This window comes from Austrofundulus limnaeus, unplaced genomic scaffold (assembly GCF_001266775.1).
Source record: "Austrofundulus limnaeus strain Quisiro unplaced genomic scaffold, Austrofundulus_limnaeus-1.0 Scaffold4, whole genome shotgun sequence".
Classification (NCBI taxonomy): Eukaryota; Metazoa; Chordata; class Actinopteri; order Cyprinodontiformes; family Rivulidae; genus Austrofundulus; species Austrofundulus limnaeus.
In genome coordinates, this window is record NW_013952406.1 from 5,217,250 (window position 1) to 5,239,857 (window position 22,608).

The 22,608-nt window shown below is 39.3% G+C and overlaps 2 protein-coding genes across 4 annotated transcripts in view; one reads left to right on the plus strand and one right to left on the minus strand.

Moving 5' to 3' along the window:
- The first annotated feature begins 551 nt into the window (after positions 1–551).
- Positions 552–6,014, plus strand: nr5a5 (nuclear receptor subfamily 5, group A, member 5). The gene is made up of 7 exons (XM_014024832.1): positions 552–1,110; positions 1,814–1,929; positions 2,602–2,743; positions 3,007–3,740; positions 3,863–3,982; positions 4,072–4,219; positions 4,373–6,014. The coding sequence occupies exons 1-7, from the start codon at positions 999–1,001 to the stop codon at positions 4,618–4,620; spliced, it is 1,620 nt and encodes a 539-aa protein (XP_013880286.1). The 5' UTR covers positions 552–998; the 3' UTR covers positions 4,621–6,014.
- camsap3 (calmodulin regulated spectrin-associated protein family, member 3) overlaps positions 5,123–22,608 on the minus strand; it is a 26,717-nt gene continuing 9,231 nt past the window's right edge. The window contains exons 2-18 of one of the 3 annotated variants that reach the window (XM_014024696.1): positions 21,694–21,947; positions 16,055–16,195; positions 15,771–15,857; positions 14,875–14,907; positions 13,973–14,111; positions 13,742–13,881; positions 13,571–13,655; positions 12,678–12,720; positions 12,529–12,584; positions 12,226–12,262; positions 10,053–12,147; positions 9,842–9,966; positions 9,060–9,352; positions 8,849–8,942; positions 7,636–7,760; positions 7,431–7,549; positions 5,123–7,338 (exon numbers count right to left, since the gene is read on the minus strand). In XM_014024696.1, coding sequence (XP_013880150.1) covers positions 7,039–7,338; positions 7,431–7,549; positions 7,636–7,760; positions 8,849–8,942; positions 9,060–9,352; positions 9,842–9,966; positions 10,053–12,147; positions 12,226–12,262; positions 12,529–12,584; positions 12,678–12,720; positions 13,571–13,655; positions 13,742–13,881; positions 13,973–14,111; positions 14,875–14,907; positions 15,771–15,857; positions 16,055–16,195; positions 21,694–21,947 — 4,166 coding nt within the window. In that variant the 3' untranslated portion in view covers positions 5,123–7,038. Of the gene's footprint in view, positions 7,339–7,430; positions 7,550–7,635; positions 7,761–8,848; positions 8,943–9,059; positions 9,353–9,841; positions 9,967–10,052; positions 12,148–12,225; positions 12,299–12,528; positions 12,585–12,677; positions 12,721–13,570; positions 13,656–13,741; positions 13,882–13,972; positions 14,112–14,874; positions 14,908–15,770; positions 15,858–16,054; positions 16,196–21,693; positions 21,948–22,608 lie in introns of all 3 variants that reach the window. The other 2 variants (XM_014024679.1, XM_014024686.1) reach the window with 2 other exon arrangements.

The following is a 22,608-nucleotide window of genomic DNA, read 5'->3' on the forward strand; positions in this document are numbered from 1 at the left end:
TAGAAGGCCCATCAGAGGACTGAGAGTCCAAGACAGTTCCTTGATAATTTGACTCGAGGTGACCCCTACATAACCAACTTTTGTTTCTGCAGATAGGAAGGCCTCATATGAAAAGACACATCAGCTCTCAAGCTACGTTCACACTGAATGTGTTTTGAGCATGTAATGCACCCAATGCCTCAAGTTGGACGCGCTACATTCAGACTGGAACAAGACTAGATGCGCGTCTGAAGATGTTTTTATGGGAGGAGCTTCTTGGTTTTTTCCTGTCTGTCTTTAATGGTGGATGAAATTAAGATGAAATAAAGAAAATGGCTTTGCTTCATTCACTTGAGAGTAAGTGAATGTTTTCAAGTCAAGTCAAATTCATTTATTCATTTCATTAAAAAAACAAACAAAACATTTCACACACAACAAAGCAATACAAAATAAAATAAAATGAAAGGCAGCAGCAGAAGAAAAAAATTCTTATATCTGCTCCTTTAAAAGTTTTTTTTATATTTTAAACAATGATAAACCAAATGATAAAAACAAAAAAAATTAACTCCTCAGACAGTAACTAATACAAATTAAACAATTTCAAATTTTTTTAACAAATTTTAATTTTAATTAATCCAGATTTTCTGTTGAAATCAGAGTGAGGTTTGGAAGTGGTGCTCATCAGTGCACTCTTATCTTATCAGCTGAGCGTCAGAACTGTTCCGTGATACTAAAGTCATTTCACTACAGTCAGATTCCAGCAGGTGGCTGTTTGTCTCCTGTGATAGGGCTGGTTGGCCAGCTTGCTGACACACTGACTGGTTAGGAGTGCCAGTCAGGAGAGGTTTTATGACGCTCACAACTGATCAAAGTTCAGATGTGGGCCTCGAACAAGCGTCAGTCCATTTGAGCTTTTGGGCCTGACCGCCTCCTGGCTTTTCTCTGGCTCTCCTGCTGTGTCTGTCCGGTCTCCTAAACTCTGCAACAATGAAGATCCAGCTGAGCTGACAGTGGAGCTCATGTCCCACCTTAAAATGGACATACCTGCTTATTACCCACAACCATCCCAGCCACTAATCCACCAGTCTGGTAACTATCMAGAGGATCTGTTAGCATCGGAGGAATCAACATGTAAGTACACAGAAGGGAATATCATAGAATATATTAAATTTAAAGAAACATTTTTCACAAATGTTAATTTTCCCCTTAATGTATCTGTTTGTAACAGACCATGTTCTGGAAGAATGACTTATTTATATTAATGTCTGTAAAGATTTATTACATGTTGCTGCAACACACTTTTATTGGAAAAACATCATATAGAGTAAAATACATTTAAAAGGGATTTATCTTAGTGTTTCAGTCTTTCATTTAGGTAGACTGGTTCTGGGAATTATGTAAGGGTCATATCTGCAATCACAGCCAAATAAATCAGGTTGAGCGATAAGGTAGTCTGAAATAGAGGGATGGTGTCCTATTGTTCACCATTCAACAGCTGAGCTATAAATCTTAATGCATAACACCTTTATTATGTTGAAAGCAAAGCACTTTCTTTTTGTGTTACACAGTATGTCAATAGATATCTGAACTTTTTGGTGCAGTGCCTCCACATATTACTGTTATTTAGATCAAAGTTGGAAAGGTGTCATCTCCAACATGCTCACACACAAATCACCTTATCATTACATATTTTTTAGTAGTTCATAACTTTATATATAAAGTACACATTGAACAAGTATCTCTTGTCTTCTCAAATTGGTTTGCACTTGAATTATAGTATGTGTTGCAATGTTATTTTTTTCTTTCATTTGACCTGACTGATTTTGTTTTGTAGTTCAGGAACAAAAGACTGAGGCAGCCAGTTGTTCAGAGCCAGAGGAGAACTGTCCTGTTTGTGGTGACAAAGTATCAGGATATCACTATGGGCTGCTTACCTGTGAGAGCTGTAAGGTAAGGAATAAGGTGTTGTCAGTGTGGTTCTGAATGAAGACACAATTTGTCTCGCTGTCATATGGTAGAAACATACAATTAAATGTTCGCTTTAGACTAGTGATGTGCAGATTGAAACTGAAATATTGATACTACAGATACCAGAACTTTATGCTCTTGAATCGATATTAAAATCAAAATATAGATAATTTGATACTACAGTCATTTTGGGTAATGTATGTCATTAACAAGAAAACAGTGGGAAATAACTAAATTATTGAAACATTTGGAGGGAACTACCTTTTCTTGTGCTCTGGGGATGTGTAGCGCAGTGGGCACATGCTCAGTCGGTTACTCAGTCTGTAGACATTAAATGTATGGCAGGTCATTTTTAAATAAAATCATCTTTGTCTGACTGTCTGTCATTACATTGTAGATGAGGAGTTCCCAAATTTTTCCATTCTAAAAAATATATTGCATTTGTTTAGCAGAGGAATATTAAATAATGCTAAACAAATATGATAYGGTTAGGGTTAGAAAGCATTAAGTATCAGTATCGAATCGCCGATACCAGCCTGAGTTTTACTTGGTATCAGTATCGGAAAAAGAAATGGTAGTATCGAACATTACTTTTACTAATATCTGGTAGTTTAAATAGAAAGAATCAATGATCAGTCTCTCTTCCTCATGCAGGGTTTCTTTAAACGCTCAGTGCAGAATAACAAACACTACACTTGTGCAGAACAACAAAGCTGCCCAATGAACATTTCTCAGAGGAAACGCTGTCCTTTCTGCCGCTTCCAGAAGTGTTTGGCTGTCGGCATGAAGAGAGAAGGTACAATAAACTTCCACCAATTCCAATGCATAAAAACAAATAATCTTTATGTCTTTGAACTTGTGTTTCGCTTCTTTATGACATGCTTTTTCGTTTCTGCCTCATGACTTATCTATAAAGTAATAAATGGGAGTTGCATCTAATTATTTAGTACAGTCCAATCAGTGGGTTCCCTTGTTTGTGCTTTCATACCTGCATCTATCTGGCAAATACTCAAGTGTTGTGATAAATCCATCAAAATGTGTTTTGTGTTCTGCCATCAGCTGTGAGAGCAGACCGAATGAGAGGGGGCAGGAATAAATTTGGACCAATATACAGGCGGGACAGGCAGATGAAACAGCAGAGGGCAAACACTGATCCCTACAGGATCAAGATGGAAACTACACAAACACCAAGTCCCCAGTCTCCAAATGATCCTCACCAGAGAGGCAGCCACACAAGTGGGCCCTCGTCCTCTAGTGCCTTTCATCTCTCCCACCTTATGCATCCGTCTGGCATGGGACAGTCAGGTGAACCCACGCAACTGGACTGCATAATGAACAATCACAGTGTGCTAACTCCTGCATCCGTGTCTTGTCATGGACTGTACTGCACCTTCCCTGGACACTCACAGGACAAAGGAGAAATGGGCTTCAGCTACAACCCAACTCCCGCACACCATCCAGTGCATTCGACCACAAGTTATTTATTCACACCAAGAAGCACGCTAGCATCTTCTCCCTGTCCGGTACCAAGCTCAGCCACTGGTTCCCCCCAGGTTCCAACCATTCCTCCATCGGCCACCCTTGCTCCCAGCTTCCTTAGTCAGCTCCTGAAAGGTGAACAAGACGAGGCCCAGCTGTGTGCCAAAGTCCTGGCTAGTCTGCAGAAAGAGCAGGCTAACCGAGGGAAACACGACCGCCTAAATACGTTCAGCATCATGTGCAAAATGGCCGACCAGACTCTGTTTGGGCTCGTGGAGTGGGCCAGAAACAGTAGTCTGTTTAAGGAGCTCAAGGTGAAAAACACTCCCAAATATTTTTACATTTTTAACAGTTTTGCTGTACTATGATTTACTTTTTACTTACTAATGAGACAAACAAAATTTGCTCTTCTATATCATATTTATGTTTCCCACAGGTTGAGGATCAGATGGTGCTGTTGCAAAGCTGCTGGAGTGAGCTGATGGTTCTGGATCACCTCTGTAGACAAGTCACTTATGGCAAAGAGGGCTGTATATACCTGGTCACTGGTCAGCAGGTAAAGTACAATTGCCAGAGAAAATGCTGGATTTTTGGGCACATTCAAATGAAGTAAATTTCAAATATATATGCTTCATCCTGATGCAGATCGAGGTGTCGACTATTACCTCCCAGGCTGGAGCCACACTTAGTAGCTTGGTCTCGAGAACCCAGGATCTTGTATATAAACTTAAGGCACTTCACTTTGATAGACATGAGTTTGTTTGTCTAAAACACCTTGTTCTTTTCAACCCAGGTGAGATTCTTTTGATAACTGAAACAGCTATATTTGTGATGCAAAAGAAAATCAAACTGAGCTTTTTGACGTTAACACCTTATTTACTAAACTTTGACAAAAAAAAGGGTTCCTAAAGTTTTTAAGTGTGCATTTGTTCGTTTTGTGTTTAAGATGTGAAGTCGGTGAAAAGCCGGAGACAAGTGGAGCAGACTCAGGAGAGGGTGAACAGGGCTCTAATGGAGCACACCCAGCGCAATCATCCACGACAGTCAGACAAGTTTGGCCAGCTGCTTCTCCGACTACCTGAGGTTCGCAGCATTAGTTTGCAGGTTGAGGACTATTTGTACCAGCGCCACCTTCTTGGAGATTTGCCCTGCAACTCTCTACTTGCAGAGATGCTGCATGCCAAGCATAGCTGAAACAATGTTGAAGTCTGACACTAGAGTGGCCCTAGTTTGCTGCTGGGCACATTTTTTTCCTTCTTACAGATACAACAATCCAGTTTCATTTCACATGTAAAAAGTAAGGGGATGTTTTCGGGCTCCAAAAACATCTTTGAATGGCAATATGTGATTACTCTGTGCCACTATTTAGAAAGGCATTTATAAACAGTATTATCATAAACGCCCATCATCTCTCGCAGTGTTATGTGATTTAAGAACCAAGTAACATCAAGGTTTTTCTTACAAGCCCAACTGTTTAACAAGAGGGGGAAAAAAAACCATCCATAATAAAATTAGTATTAAATTAACTTGGTGTCTGAATTGTAAAGTGTGTGTGGAACTCAGCTAATACAAAATAATCTCTTTTCAGGTTATTTGTTTGCAAATAAAAGAGTGTCCAAACCAGTTTCACCCATTTATGATTCTAAACATAAAAATGCATGACTTTTAAAAAAAGGTTATGAAAAACAGATGTGGATGATTTAAAAAAGGAACATTTTATTTTACTGGTCCAGTTGCCGAGGACAGTCATTTGATGAAATGAACATACATAATGTGCTGGCACAGACTGGAAAACAAAGGAAAAACAAAATCAACATGACATCTATGAAATGACAATTTGACACGTAATCTTAAGAAAATAAAAGAGGAAAACCAAAACAAACTAAAACAAGTTTGTCACAATTCAATGACGAATAAATACATTTCTGGATGATATGGGGGATTTCCGGGAAGAATTGCACTGAATCAAAGTGCGGTGTTTACTACCACATACTAACTTTTACAAATACCAGAATAAACATCCACTTACTCCACAAGCACTCTTCCACAAAAACCTTTAAGCAATCATTCAACTCTTTAATCCTCATTAGCGTTTTAAACATATTTACTATGGAAGTCACCTTGAAAACACCACATTTCTTGGAGGCAGTTATTCTAAAAATACAGTTGTGTTGTGGCAAAGGTTATCCTAAAGACTAAAGAAAACGTAATAGATACATTTCTTAGATTTTCTCCCTACATTGATTTTGTCATTAGAAACTAGAGTCAGGAAATTAAAAGAAAACAGAAAACCTTTTGGCGTTTTACATCGCCCCCCCAGTTGTACATGAAGGAGTGTGAAGGGACTGTGGAATAGATGAGGGCTGTTACAGTCCAGAATGATCCTTCATTAAGAAACCTACTGTTTACATGTTAGGACATATAAACAGGGAAAACACATTAGGAAACAGACTCTGACCTCATGGATTTATTCATCCTAAATCAAACTTTTTTTCTTCAGTTTATCAACAATTTCTACTCATTCTCATTCATTCACATTTCAAACACACTTCTCACTAATGATTAAGCAGCAGCCTAGCTTATTTGTAGCTTACAAAAAGTCAACCTATTTTTTTTTACAAATCATTGTCAAAAAAGTAATCAGCATTCAGTATATATTAAACCAGCATTGATTATCATTTTCTCAAAGAGCAGTATCCAAGTATTGAACATGATAAAGCTCTCCTTCATGTTATTTTAAAGACAATGAGAAAGCATGAACAGTGAGGGAAAAAAAAATCACATTAAATTTCATACTTCTATCAGCTCTCAAAGACTCAATCACCATATCTGGCAAAACCATGTCAAAAAAGTATATAAAAAACATCCAGATGTCTACATCTGAAGGACAGTTGAGTGGGGGTGCACAAACTATGGGGCACAAGCAGTTTCTGGGTGTACACATCCACCAGGAACCAAAGTAGCCACCACTGGTGCAGCCCRTAGGGACCAGCAATTATGGTGTCCTCTACACTGAACTATACAGTGAAAACACCCCTGAAATGACCAAGTGGTTAGTATGTGGCCTACATTCATATTAGAGCAGTATTATCTGCCAGCTGAGATCTCCAGTCAGAAGTGAGATCTGAGCCTTCTGTCTTGGTAGACGTGAGCCCTGGAAGAAGAAAAGGCAGCAAAAGGAAAAGCAAGTACAGCAGAGAGGTGAACTACGAATGCCCAAACTACTGTTTTGTGAGCAAAGGCAGTGTGGTTATCCCCAGTTTTTCTTACCTAAAAGTCACATGACTCCAGCATGGCAGGGTAAGGCAAGGCATGAGGAGGCATGGGAAAAGGAATTATGTTTCCTAACTGAACCAGCTACATCATATTTTGCAATCTGAGTAAATCATGCAGAGCCTGTCAAAAGCTCAGACAATAATGTTATTGTAAATACATTGGCTGATTGACCGATGTGCAATTTTCTCAAGCCAAGATGGTCAGTTATGCTTTCTGCTGCTAGCCTATCTGAACAATCTGAAGTGCCACACACAGCCAACTATAGAACAAAAAACAAGTTAAACTGAGAGTTGATTTCCTGAATTGTAGCATCTTTAACCTATTTTCAGTGAGTCTTTATTTGGGGGTGCTAAGTTTTTTGGGAGTTCCTGGGCGTTTCTGCCAAAAGTGTCCAGGGATAGTGAAGGCGTCGACACTCATGGACATAGTTTTGGACGGGATGGCGGTGAACTGCTTGCGGTCAGAGCTGTACTTGTAAATGGACTCGACCATCTCAAGCGAGATGACTCGAGGTCCAATACCAGTGAGCCGTACCATCTCCTCAGTTTCAGGGTTCATGGTATACACTGCTCTGAATTGGCAACTGGAATCTCTAAAGAGGATGAGGAAGTGATTGGCAGCGCTGTTTTCCATTTCCTGCAAAAAAGAAAATAACAGTACACAAGTATGTTTATAGCCACAGTGGTCAGAACTTCTTAGTTAACTTGTGAAGCAACAGAAACGCTCACCTCAACAACTTTGTTTTTCTGTGGTTCGTTGACCTTTCCAGCCAGGCAGCAGCGAGTGATGGCATTGTGGATGATGAACTTGTTGGACTTAAAGCTTGGCTCCTTGTACAGCTTTGGTCCTGCAAAAAACAATGTTTACACATGGAAGAAACARTGCTTACATGCTTTAATTTAAGAATATGTTGGTATGCAACTTATCACTAACCTGTGTATTCTGGGATAGAGGAGGGAGAGGAAATAGTGGAACCATTTTCCCAGTCCTTTTCTCCATTCTGAGCACTTCTTCGCCCCGGTGACATTAGCCGTGACCGGGACGGTGAGTGTGAACGGCTAAGGAAGGAAAAAAAAGGTAAGTTACTAACATAAGCTAGAAGTTAGATCTCACATACACCAGTGTACCTAAAAATAATGAAAGCAATTCCCAAAGCATCTGTAATTACAGATCAATAAACAAAATTGCATATTAAACATGAGTGGTTTATTGCACACCCYTCAAGTTTCAATAAATTATTGACATCAGTGATGTAATTGCTCAATTCTACAAAATGACAAACTTTACATTTACAACATTAGACTTTATTTGATAAACATGTTTTAACTGTAAAATAAAAACTGTTAAAATACTGTAGACGGTTTAGTTTTTATAATTTCTAAACTAAAAGTTTAAAAATATATTACATGGACAGGGCCATTTTATCAGCATTCTGGGTAAATGATGACGTGGTTAATCACGAAGGTTAATCTTCGACAATATCTGACGATTGGCTCTTTTAAATGAAACCAGAGAGCGCTGACAGAGAGGAGAAGGTAGAAATGACTCAGATTGTAACTGAAAATATGGATGGAGGACCTCAGTTTAGCTTGTTAGTTTGTTGCGCTAGCGTCAAGCTAATACATATAAGGCAATATGGCATCAGCGTTAGTGTGAAGGCTAACAGGCTAAGCTGAGGTTCTTCTTCCATGAAGCAGCTCTGTTGTCCTCCATCTATATTTTCAGTTACAGGTTGAATCATTTCTACCTTCTCCTCTCTGTCAAYGCTCTCTGGTTTCATCTAAAAGAGTCGATCATCAGATATTGTCCACAGATATTGGTGGATATAGCTCGCTCACACCAATGCCCTATCCACGTCATCATTTACCCAGAATGCTTTGTGTGTAAATAAAATGGCTCCGTCCATGTTAAAATATACTTTTAAAAATTATAAAAACTAAACAGCCTAAAGTATTTTTACAGTCTTTATTTTACAGTTAAAATAAATGTTTATCAAATAAAGTCTAATGTTAAAACTAATTGTGGATCCTTTTAAAAGAAAGCAGTTTACTTTTGACACATAGTAACGTTTAAGGCTAAATTATGCACCATCCATTTTGCAAACTCTTTTTTAAATAAATACATCTATCAACACTATGCAGGTTACCTTGGAGATTTCCTGACACTCAGACCTCCAGAGTCATTAGCCATAGAGGATAGGTTCATAGTTGAGTGAGAGTACACCTTGTTCAACCTTGGACCTGCACCAAAAACAACAGAAATGGAAGAAATTATATATATATATATATATATATATATATATATATATATAAAAACTTGAACAATTCTGATAATAAATGTCAGATTTATTAATTTACCAATAAAACCCTTGGCAGGGCTATTAGACAAGACGGAGTCATCCCTGAACACAGTCTTGGGCCTCTGCTTCTTCACACCACGGACTGTGGTGGGCTTTTGCTTCAGCACCTTGTCTAAATCTTCCATTATTTTCAACTGCTGTCGTCTCTCATACTCCTGCTTGGTGAAGTCTCCTCTACGTTGAGGAGTCCCCTCTGCTGGCGGGGTGCGTGATGCTGGAGGGGTGTCTGAGGTCTGGGGTGTGTCTTCACCCTTATTACCCCAGCCTTCAATAATCATCCACTGAGGCTTGCTAAATGGACAGGAAGATTTGATGTTAAACTTCTGAATGTACGACATTTGTGTAGCAAAATCATGTCCATCTTGCTATATTAAAAAGACACGAGACAGTCAAATATTTAACAGTACGCTAATAAATCTATATTATCTTTTATATGCAACTAAATTCAGGGCTGATAGTGGGAAAGAATCCTGAGCCTGAAGTCCAGATGTTGAGACAAGTCCTGCCCTCACCCTGTTTTTGATTGGCTGGTAGACCTGTGTTTAAATTGACAGCTGCGCCTCTTAGGTCCAGAGAAAAGTTTGTTAAATCTCTGGTCAAATTTATTTTTTGCCACAGCTACGCTAAGCCAGAGATCCAGCATTGAGCTGGAGTGCTATCAGCCCTGCAGATTTCTTTACTCCTATACAAACAAATTTAATTAAACTATCTGAACGACATTTTTGCTATGGCTCTCTTAAGTTGGTTATTATTACAGATATCTGAATATTAAAATGTTACTTTGACTCTTTTTCTTTCTCCTGCTCAATTTTGCGTTTCTTCATCTCTTCCGCTCTTTTCTGCTGTTTCTCAAGTAAGGCTGCTCGTCGCTGGGCCATCTCATCCTCTGGTCGATGCTTGTCATCCTGAAGAAACAAACAAACAAAAGCACACTCGCAAAAACTTCATTTTTCTATTAAATATGCTGAAATACTCCAAGTTAGCTGCAAACCTTGAAAAAGAACCCCACGCCTGGTTTTGATTCTGGCTCCATTTTGTCACTCATCGAATCAGAGAAAGTGTCAGGAACTTGGTCATCCTCTTCGGCATCTCCTCGCAAGGAAGACAATGAGATTTCTATCAAACTACCGCGTTTACCGTTCACCAACCCTGCAGGGGCTTCACTGTCAAAGGAACACTCTGAAGGGGCGCCAGAGCTGCAGCCTCCGCTTGCAAGTCCATCCCTCTTCAAAGGGCTCTGTGAGGCCCCAACATCAAGGTCCATGCTGAAGACACTTTGTCCGTCAATGGAGCCTACATCTGACTGGGCGTCATCTGCTACATGAAGAGTAGGTGGAGTTGGAGTCTGTAAGGGTGTCAGTGAAGGCGTGGGAACAGGACTCGGCCCAGCGGAGCGCAGTTCACCCAGGTTATCAGAGTCACCCATGGAGAAGGACAGTGAAGTCTGGACTTGAGTCTGAGAGGGATTTACTCGACGAAGATGGGGGATGCGGTCCACATTTTGAGGCGGAGTGAGAACCCTGGACAGGGTTGGGACCTTCATGTCCATTTGACGACTGTGTTTTGGGCTTTTAGGGGGTACAGACTGAGCTCTTCTATTAACCTGAGGAGATTTTGGAGGAACRGAATGGTTGGAGACTTTGTGAGAAGGTGATGAAGAGGCGGCTGAGTTTAAGCCTCGAGTGGATTCTCGTGACAAGCGTGAAGGGGGAGGAGCTGAAGGGGAGGTTTTAGGGCTGGCTGGAATAACCCAGGATTTATTACTGGAGGTTTCAGATTTCTTCTTGATAAATTGATTCTGCTGTTCAGTCAGCCGCTGCATGTCACTTTGCAGGGAGGAAAGAGCTGCCGTTAACTTGGACACAGCATTATTATAATCTCCTAAAGGAGCAACCACTTTCTCACCAGGTGTCCCAGAACTTTTCTCTCCTGGTATGTTGGCTTTGGTCTGACTGACCTCTGGCGTAAGTCCTCTTTTAACGTTACTTTTACTTTCCACTGAGAGGCGCTGTTTATCTTGTTCCTTCTGTTCTTCTTCCTCCATTTGAGCAAGCCTTTCCTCTAGAGTTAAGCRTGAGAGAGCATCTTCTGTAGACAAGGCACCAACTTGACCATCTCCCGTTTCCTCATTCTCGTCTTCATTCTGCTCTTTTTTTAACTGCAGAAAGGCACTCTTCCCAAGTCTTTGGCGATGCTTAGCAAAAATGGCCTCAATGCGTTTCTTTTGGGCTTCTATAGCTTTCCGCTTTTCTTCAAGCCGAGCCCCCAGCTCAGACATTTCATTATTGAGTTGTGGGTTCTTGCTTGGGCTTTCTTCAGACTTTTGTGCCCATGTGGTCATCTGAGAAGACGGGCTGCTGGCTTTAGGAGAGTCTATATTCTGTCGTTTTTTACGTTCTGCAAAGCTGGTCATCTTCACTCCACTGTCAGTCCCCTCCTTACTATGGCCATGAGCAGAACCTGCAGCTGGTGTATTTGGAGTGGACTGGGCCTTGGGCAGGTCTTCTAAGGCGTCTGAATCCACACTGCCATCCCTTAAGACTGAATCATCATCCCGTGAACATCCTGAGGTGTTCCTGCTGCGAACTGGCTCCCTGGACTCTCCTGTAGGCTGGTACATCATTCCTGAGTGTGATGGCGCAGAGCAGCTGATGGGTGCCAAGTTGTTGTCAAATCTGGAAGTAGCAGGTTCATCAGGWGAGTGGAGGTAGAAGCCGTCAGGAGCACCATCAGGGTGTAAACGAGGCTCCATCTTGTCCTCACTGTGAATTATTTGGAGAGCCTCCTCTATGGTAGGCAGCTCTCCTGTTTCACTTGATCCAAGTCCATTCTCTTCTTCTAGCCTCGGAATACTAGGAGTCTGTGTGGTCCACGATGCTCTTTGTGGACCGTCGGGTCCAAGAGATTTACCAAGCAAATGGCTGAGGTCTTCAGCTGGAGTGTAGGGTACATGGGTCTTGTTTTGGCTTGCTGGACTGACATGATCTGAGCTCACAGAGCGAGTTATGACAGGGTTGCCCATCACTATGTCCACGTCACTATCCAGGCCAAAGGGAATGCTGAAGGATACTGCTGACAAGGGTCGGCTACAAAGAAAACAAAACGAGTTTAGGTGCAATAAACTTTAAATAAACCATAACGGTTTATTTATTGAATGTGCAGACCTGAGTGGTTTCTTGCTCCATGTCTTTCCAACTCCTTCTATATGAGACATTGAGGTAGACTGAGTCAAAGATCCTGAGTGCAATGGGACACACAAACATGTAAAGGCATGCAAAACGCACACAAAGATGCACAAAGCAACTAAACAAAACACCAGTGGTATGGAAATTATGAAACATTCTCAATATTCAAAACTAAAACAAAATACATCAAAATGACACAAAATAACTAAAAAAAATATTAAAAGGGACAAGATACATCAGACTATAAAATATTTTTGTTACTTGACAAAGTGGAATTTTTACCTGATGCAGGGGTAGAAATTGGGAGGAAAGGCTTCTTAAATATTGAAGGGGAAGTACTGTAAAGTGTACAAATATTGTTTTAGGTAAAACAAATGTTCAAATATATGCCAGACAATTTCACAACAAAATCTTATTTAGAAAGACTTTACCTGCTACCACCCAAGCTAGTTGGCGTCACTGGGGAGGATTCATCTATAAAAGAAAAATCAAAACATTTAGACAGTAGCCATGTTTCCATCCAACTGCAATGTGAATTTTGAGCAAACTTTTAAAATGTCACAAAAAAGAAAATAAATAAAAAATAGAAATGCAAAATATGCACATTCCATCTACTGGTCTGGAGTGAATCAACCAGGCTRCACAAATGCTGATGTTACACATGGCTGTAATAAAACAARAAGTAGAGGTTGCAAACTAGCAGTGACAGCACATCTCGGCACAATGGAGAGGAGTTTTCAAGAATGTGTTTATCTCGGGCAAGTTGTAATTGTTCTGTCATATCAACTAGTATTGGCAATGTTACATGCTGTCAGTCCACATGCATATGATGTTGCTTCCAGCCATGTTTTTGCGCATAATGGGAATATTCGGGTAGATGCCAACAGCGAAAACAGTTGATCAATCGTGTGAGGTAAATGTTCACTAGTCAGAACTTATTTCGCAAATTTCTTTCCATCTCCCCTTTTGCGTATTAACTCTTTTCTGAAAGATCCAAAAACAACTTCAAACAAACATGAAAACTTTTTTTGCAAAATTTAGAGCATTTTCTTTTTAAATTTAGCCATTTCCATCAATCTTTTCTAACGTTAAAATGTGCATAAAAACAATGGAAACACAGCACGTATCAAACAAAAAATGTCATCTTAAAGCAGGGCTATTCAACTAAACTGCTACAGGGGCCACAGTTACTCAAAGCCAACAGCTCAGGGGATGGACACCCCACCCCAAAGGACTGAAGTTGCCCACGGGCCGCCAGTCGGATAGCCCCGTCTTACAGATAATATCACACACCATTTGCAAAGGACCATAAATCAACACTTACCTAAAGTGTCTACTGGCTGAACAAATTCTGGTCTTTGTACTTCAAACCACCAAAGCAGCTCTGACAGGAAGCTCAGAAAATTGAGCTAAAAATTTACACATGATAAATTAGTTATCACATAATATTTCATTCAGTTAATTAATTAATTAATAATTGAAGGTGTGGAAGTACCTGAAGCTCCTGCGGTGCATATAGCATGTCTTCGAGTGTTAGGTGACAGCAACCCTTCAGACAACTGTCACAGAATTCACGGATGAATTGCAGGTTGTACAGGTTTTCTGCTACAGACATGGTGTCTTTCATACAAACATCTTACAGGAGGAAAAAGGAAATGTTAAAATGACAGTCATCTTCTTTATTGAGAAGGTCTTCTTATGACAATAAAAAAATATCTGTTAGTACCTTCAAGTCTTAGTAGTCCTGGGCAATAGTAATGTATGACTGCAGCAACAGCACAACCACTGGACAGATCCTTCATTTCATTCACTACAGGAAACACGGGCTTCACTTTGGACTGAGATTTATCCTTTCTGTAGCGGAGCTTCAAAATTGAACAAGAAAAAAAATTAGCACCATGTCCATAGTAAAACATTACTTCAATTTGATCCGAGTCAAAGCTAACATCAACCAACAAAGTCAAGCTTTTACAAAATAGTTAAGTGCTCCTAAATTTTTCACACAGTGAAACATATGTTAAGAATTACRGCATGAATGACAAAAAGGACAAAGAATAGTTCATGCTAAGGGCATTTAAAACAAATTGAATATAGATAAGCTAATGGCAGATGCAAAGGGAATTGCTSAATAGGAGCAAAAATGAGTTTTAATTATGAGAAAATAGGTCAACTGAGTGTCTCAGCAGGAAGAGAGAAAAAATGAGATGTCTCAGATAGAATGAAAACATTTYAGGTAAAATTGCATCATTCAAACACCCTAATTCCTGCAGGGAGCAGTTCACTAAAAGCATGTCTGTTAATCCCCATAAAAACATAGTTTTGCCACACACGCCAGAGAAACCAGTTGTGCATGGCATTTTGAMACCATGCCTACTTTACTGTGAGTCATGCACCACTCAATTTCCACATCAATGCATCTGCCCTGTCCTGCAACACTGTTAACTTTAACACTGTTAACTCAAATGTCATCCAGTGCAGACAAGCATTTGATAAACAATGCAGTCTCAAACTAGGACATGGGCAATTAAAAAAAAACAGACCTGATCATATTTTGGTTGACAGATTTGATGAAGACACTGAAGGGATGGAGGGATAGGGAGAGGAGGCAGAGGAAAGGAGGGAACTTACAGGAACAAGTTTCCAGTACCAGCGAGTAGGACACTGTCAGAGCAGAACAGGAAATAATAGAAAATAGAAATAGAGGGAAATGGAGAACAGGAGCACAGGGACAGATATTAAGCCAACAGTGGAAGAACGAGACAAACTGGAGAGGGTTGTGATGACAGCATTGTCTAAAAATAGAAAGAAATGTATTGATTCAGTTGCCTTTTGTTGGTGCTAACACATGTTTTAAAGTGTTACTTCTCAAGCTTAGAGTAAAAGACCTGTGAATGTAGTAAACCAAAAACATGAAATCACTGTGCCTAATATTGAAGATATGCTTCCTTTCACTCTTCAGTGGTAGACCTGAAGAGAGACAACAAATATGCAAATAGCTTCATTCTGGACTGAGCTTTATACAGCAAAACCCATATCTTAACTATTAAACTCAGAGCAATGGCAAATGCAATGGAATTAATCAAGAAGCTTTTTATTCCATTTATTTTTATCATTTGATATATTTCTATAGTGCCTTGAGTATTTAACCTTTAAAACAAAACAATGTTTCAGATATGCAAAAACAGAAATGTCTAGTTAACAGTCTCTCACAGAAATGAACAGTATTTTCCCGTCACACACTCTTGCTTCTGTTAGTCATCAAAGCTCACCTTGACTCCACCTAATGAGGCTGTGTTTTCCACCCTCTAACTCACCATGAAGCTGCTACTAGAATATTACACTCAGCTGCACCTGAGGCAACCGGTTTTGCAACAGCATATGTGGTCACCAAAACAATCAGAAAATTATGGTCACACCTACTATTGTTTGTGCCAGCAGATGTAACTTACATTTAAATCTGTGTCTTATTTCATAAAAGTAAAGCCCCAATGAGTAATACTGTCTGAAGTGTATGCAATACTCACAGAGGGCTCAACAGGTTGGGGCTCTGCAGCGTCCCGAGATGAGTCGTTTTGGGCTCCTTCGGTCCGCTCCCTCAGCTTCTGGTTTAACTGAGGGCATAATACGATTAGAAAACATAGAGGGGTCATAGTGGATGCTATCATTTAAGGATATAAAAACTATAGTGTCTTAAACAGATGCTAGGTTGTTTGCAGCACAGGGCTGATGACATGTCTAAACAATGGGTTATTTCTGTCAAATTACAACATGTTTAAAACAAGTTTCTTCCCTCTGAACTGGTKCTTACCACATTAACCCAATGAATTAAAGCATCCTCCCATCTGGCAGCTCCACCCAGCAGCTCAGCTGAATCGCACATCTTCACTGCAGTCACAGTCTCCATGACTCCTATTGTCATCAAGGCATCTATCAAAGCCAGATGAGCACTCTGCACCAATCACAAAACAGAAAAAAGAGGAACTTAGGGCCAGAGCAGAGGCTACAATCAATCAAATTCAGTTTACATAATAATGTCGGACACTTTTATTTATTRTAACAGAGTTCGGTTGACTGTAGATAATATATCTGTCTGGTGCAGCTGTGCCAGTCTACACATGGTATCCTCTAGAGGTCACTACAATCTAGCTGTAAGTCAGCTGAAGCTCTGACATGACTTCCCAGCCAGCAAAACACAGACATTAGAAGAGGTAGGCGAACTTTGGACCTGTGTTTTTACACCCATTAAATCATTAAATAGCCAGCTGATCTGCAATATGATTACACAAACATCCTGGAACTCTCATTCCTGAGCAATTTCCCCCTTTGCTTTATTTCAATGCAATACTTTTCCTTTTTATGCAGGCGTCATTAAGAAATATTTCAATGTGCAAAAAAAATAAAAAATAAAAAGAGAACCTGTAACTACATCAACATACCACACAACAAGAAAAAACACAAGAAATCAATTGTTTGTGTTTTTTTTTCAGAGAACACTACAAACAAATAGGACTGTGGTTACATACTTTATAACTTGAGAAAAAAAAATTAAAAAAATACATTAAGATTTTACACCATATCCATTAGAAACCTAGGTGACAATTCCAAGACATTTTCAAATAGCCAGAGCCTTTTTATATGTACCACTGTACCACGAACATTATTAGATCRGTTAAAGTGAACCCTTTAATTCTTTAAACCTGTTAGCTCATTACAAGTTGTGCTGTTTGTGCCAACTACAACCAGTGGTGCTTCAGTTGTCTAAACTTTGATTGACTATTTATATTATCATCTGTAAACATGTGTTCATACACTAAAATCTTAGTATTTTTTAAATAAATTGTTAAATTTTACTGACTTCTGCTTTGTTCAAAATCTTTACCGGGCAACAAAAAAAATGCTAGAGGTAGAAATTATTAGGACCTTCTTTTTTGGGTAGCACAATGGCTCAGTGGYTAGCACCGACGCCTCACAGCAAGAAGGTCCGGGGTTTGATCCCCGGTTCGGACCTGGGGTCTTTCTCTGTGTGGAGTTTGCATGTTCTCCTCGTTCTTGCATGGGTTTCCTCTGGGTACTCCAGTTTCTCCCACAGCACAAAAACATGTACAATAGTTCCCTTCAGGCTGAGGCTGCTCTGTGATCTCAATGAGATTTGCCTGGTTAAATAATAAAAATATTAAAAAAAATCTGCAGATTTCATTGTCAGTGAAGTATTGTCTATTGATATACAAGTCATATTTTTGTGTTATCTTTATATTTTTCAGTTTTATTTTCTTTTAAGTAGCCAAATTGGTCACTTTTCTTACTAATGGCTATCAACAGCAAACGTTTTGCAATAACTCACTCTGACCATAATGGATTCAGGCAGATCACAATCAACATATTCCTGCCAAGAGGCCACTAATTCAATCTCCACTATACAGTTTTGAGTTTAATCTGAGCAAATCAAAACCTGGTCCCTTTAACTACTTGCAAATTCCAGCTTAGCTGCCAGACAGACTTATTCCAACCTATTTGTAGCCCCAGATAGGGGCTGGTAGTAGTTCAGTTGTGTGCATGAGCCCTGCTTGCATGTCTGCCTACTGAACCCTGTTGTAAATTGCTGACTTGGGCAGACCCAGGGCAGGGAAAAACCGGGCAGGCTATGCCAGCAAAGGCTTGTCAAATACTACTAGGGCAAACTCTGTAGATGTGTCAAAGTAATGCACTGAGAATAGTGTGGCCATAACTGGTTTGTCCTTCAAATAATGTCATGAAATTAAAGATGTCTACTAGCATGTTGAGATGAGATTTGCTTTTTCTAATGAAATGTATTTGGAACACRTATCCTGATTCAAGAACACATAAAGAACTTGAAAAATAGTATATACTACATTACAAGCTAGGACTTTTATAGAAAAAAAATCTAATATAAATTGACTGCCTGTCATTCTTTTTGTTATTTGTCAGTTATTGTCATGTGATATGTAGTATTCTATCTAAACGTAAAACATATACAGAGCAATGAGAATCATATCAAAATCAGCTTCAACAATTTGTTCAAAAATCTTTCAGTAAAAACATTAATAAGTGTGCTTATAACTATATTAAGGTGGCAACACATTTTTGTGTTTAGTTAAGTGTTGCAACTTCTTTAATAATGTGTCCAAAACTGGGATGACAAACAGAAATGTATAGCAGACCTTTAAAAAAAAGTGTGACCAACTCCTCTGCTGTCATGCTGTAAAGTCATAGGTGAGAGTACAGAGAGATTCAAAACAAAACAAAATATAAAAAAAAGCCAAAGGAAAAAGGGAATGAGTAGTCACCAGTACATTTCCCACTGCAGACCCAGGGGAGCTTGCTAAGCTAAATCACAAGGCTCTCTAATGAGTGTACAGAGAGGAGCCACTCGAACACACAGCTCTGATCCTGCCAGATCACCATAACAACCAGCCAGCTGACCCACAATGCACCTCAGAACAAGCCCGACTGCAGCACTGATCTGTGCTCCTGGCTTAGCCCCGGCTCTCAGCTCCGAAACATCCAGCGCTGATATCTCCGAGTAAAAAACATTTCATCAATTGACCCCTTGAACATAAAATGTCGATGACCTTTTGTTGGAAAGCCGCATGCATAACTACATCAACATTTAATTAAAAAAGTTAGCAAAGGCTTGTTGAWTCATCTTGTTGATCATTACACAGGATTATTATGGGGGTAAAATCTGATTAAGTCTGAAATATGATTTAACCCCATCCCCCTACCCAGCCTTGTGCCTGTTGATGGGTAGACAAACAGGGGGATCAAGCAGGCCAGGGGCCCAGCAAAGGATTTTGAAAAGGAGGTTAATACTCATATGGAATTGAACCGTATGTTTAAAAAAAACCCAACAACAACAACAACAAAAAGCAGCACAGTTACGTGTTACACTCAATTTGTTTACAATACTGTTCAGTTATCATGAATAAAGWCGTTTCAATCAGCAAAGGCAAAAGTAATGGTGCAGGATGATGTTATAGTCTGCCACTTCAGATAAGCTCTAGAATGGTGCTAGCTTGCCCAGAAACTTGCCACGACAGCATTACAATTTAAGACAGTGTCACTGCCATTCCAAGAAACAACAGGAGACCAGGAAGGTTAGCTACATTACAACCTTTTTGTTAAAACAAAAAACAATATTTAACCCTATTTTTAGTGCAATCATAGATTCTTTTCTCACAAGCTRCTCAAGGTGTGACACTTGCATTTTGTTTCAACCATCCATGACTATGTTAACAAAAAACCTGAACAAATAGGTTCATAGGCATCGCAAACTAAGCTGACAACAGAAATGCTGTTAAATAACAAATCACAAACTGCTACTAAACTATTTCACAGTACACATGAGCATTTGACCTGTTCAGTTTCATTGAGAAAATTATAAGAAAAGCMAAGTCTACATAATGCTTATGCTTTCCTTTTTCTTGAAGCATAACAGAACAGTATTCGTGTGAAAACTGCTGCAATCATACATTTAATTTGAGACACGTTGGGGTGCACGGTGAGTCACGTCTTCTTTAGCATGTCAACCAATCATGGAAGATGGCGTTCAGTCTGGATACTAGATTATGTCTAATCTTCAAAGATCTTTTACCCTCAATCTGAGGAGTGATGGGGGGTTGGGCCTCTGCCAGAAAGACAAGATACAAAATCCACAACATCAATAAATAAATCTATGACTACAACTAAATAACCCCACGTGACCAATGGAAACAATATTTTTTATGTATAAGGACGACCATGCCTCTGTATTTGTTCTGATTTGAATTTAATTTTTTTTTATAATTTTCTAATAACAGATCACAAATATCTCACACAGTACACACATCACTGGCATATTAAGGGTTGTAGTTTTCTGATGTATCTGCATTTAAGCATCAACCCAATTTTGCAATACTTATTAAACAGCAATTATGGTACAAGGTTTGTGTTCCACAAACAAAACACTTAAATATTGTAGAGCAGATCACATGGGGACAGTGTTCACCTGTTGGTAAAAAAGCATGACCATAGTGCACTATAATAGTATYCTTTAGCTTCAAAAAAAGGTAATCTTTAATAAACATCGGCCCTGTAGCAGACTGCTGCTACTGCAAAGCTCTTTWACTGGCCAGGGCGCACACTGATGCTCCATCCTTGTAATGCTGCAGCATGACCCAATTTCTTTGCTTGCCACACAAGCTTTGATGCCAGTCCCTGGCAGACAAACTCCAAGAGCTGTCAGTGACTGGAAGGATCATACACAAAAGCAACAAACTGCAAAATACAGCATTGACTGAAACAGCCAAATATGAGTTTATTAAACAGGGTTTAAAACTAAGATGTGCCATGGCCTGAAGTTTAACACACAATCCAGCTAAGGTAAAATAATAGAAACATAAATCCTTGTTGGCAAATGGTTTCAACTCTCTTCTTGAATTGTTTTAGATAAACAAGAGCAGCGACTATCCAAGTTTTCAAACTCAAAAGTTAGAACATCATCACAATACTAGTTCAGCAGCACAGTACTACCAGCTGCAGAGCTTTTGCTAAAAGCTGCATTGGAGTAATGACTGACAACACCATTTTCAACAAATCCCTGAGGAGGCACCATCTTTCAAAAACAGCCTACAGATAAAGCTACCGTTATTTATATGTGCATGGATCTGGGCAGCTTGAGCACTGCAGTTTTTTTTTTCTTTTGCACATCAGATGTAAAATTACCTCTTTTCAATTTTATACAATTCCACRTTTGGAGACATCTTTATTGGAACAATAAAGTGATCCAAGAAATACGAAAACATACAAAACCTTTTGTGAAGGGCCAAGAAGACAAACCTGTTTCTCTTGAYTTAACTCACTGAGCCAGCTAGGTGTATTCACTCAACACAGCCTCTCAAGTTTCACTAGAACCGTTCAGCCATTGTTTTGATCCGAATCATCTATTGTAGACAGACTCGTCTCCCTCTCACACCCTGAAAGTAAAGTAGTCAGGCCCTTTTCTTTGCAGCTGGAACCACTCATCCTGAGATCAGTTGGGAAAATGGTGGGGGAAGGGYTGAATGAGTAGGGGTCTTTTTGATGTCCTTTAATCCCTGCAATCAAAGCATAAACATGCCCCTGTATATACAGCTCCCTGGACATAAAGAGAATCTGATCCCAGTGGATAAATCGATGGTAAAAAATCTTGATGAACCATGACCAGCTATTCTTTACTACGGTTTTTAAAATTTAAGTATGAACGTCATGAATTTCAAGTTGGAGGACAGTGAGGTAGGTGAAGAGGTGAGGTGATATTAAATAKGAGTTTATATTTATGAAAACATGGTTGGTTAAATGTGTACCTTTGAGGTGAGGTCAGTGGCTTTTATTTGAATTGTTTTCATCTTGAAAAAAAATCTTAGTGCATGTTAAAAAAAATGCTTAAATACAGTTAGACTCAAACATTACCATTTTGATGGGCATATGTCGAAGGTCTGCATCTGTCACTGTTGCCTCCTGGTCTTTGGCGACTATGCCTCTCTGAGTGAGGAGCTGAAGCAGGGCAGCATTGTCTTTGGGCTGTGCTTCAGCTCCAAATAGTATGCCGTAGGTGCGACAGTATAGCTCTGAGGATTGAAGAAGGCGTGTGACTGGAGGTTTAAGATGCTCCTGTTCATACTGGTCACAGTAGAAAGGGTTACGCAGCTCTGCAGGGACATTTTCTATCAAAAAGGAAAAAAACAAACAAACATACAGATCTGGTTAGATTGATTAGATTTTTAAAACTGTTGCTCATAAAGTCTTTGTTWAAAAAAAAGACCACTGACCAAAATGTAAAAAAGAAAAAGACTAGTAAATAATGTGCAAAACATAATTGGTTTCCCAAAGCTCCCCAAAACTAAGGATATAAGATAAAAATATTCATAGACCCAGCAACAGACTCATAAGAATGTAGGTTTTAAAACAAGAATCCTCCATTTGCAGAGTTCAGAAATAGCAAATATAAGAACTCTATAAGTAAAGGAAGCAATGTTAACAAAAAGACAAATCTAAAATCTTGTTTGACAAGTAACACCTTCTAAGAAGCTTTAAGACATTTTGGAGAGGTAGTGCTCTTCAACCACACCTGGCTGCTCACACAACTGATGAAATGTCTGAAAAGAATCTTGTGTTACAAGCAGAAAAGTGCATCAGTCCTTTGTAAATATAATAAACAAGCCTATATATTGAAAACAAGTGTTGATTTTCAAAATTTTCTTTAACAGGGGTCAAAAACACACTGAAACAAGTGACAAAAAATTTAAGAATAAATAAAAATGAAAACTAAAACAAAAAAATAATTGCTGGCAAACATCTGTGAAACGACTTAAACAGAATAAATAC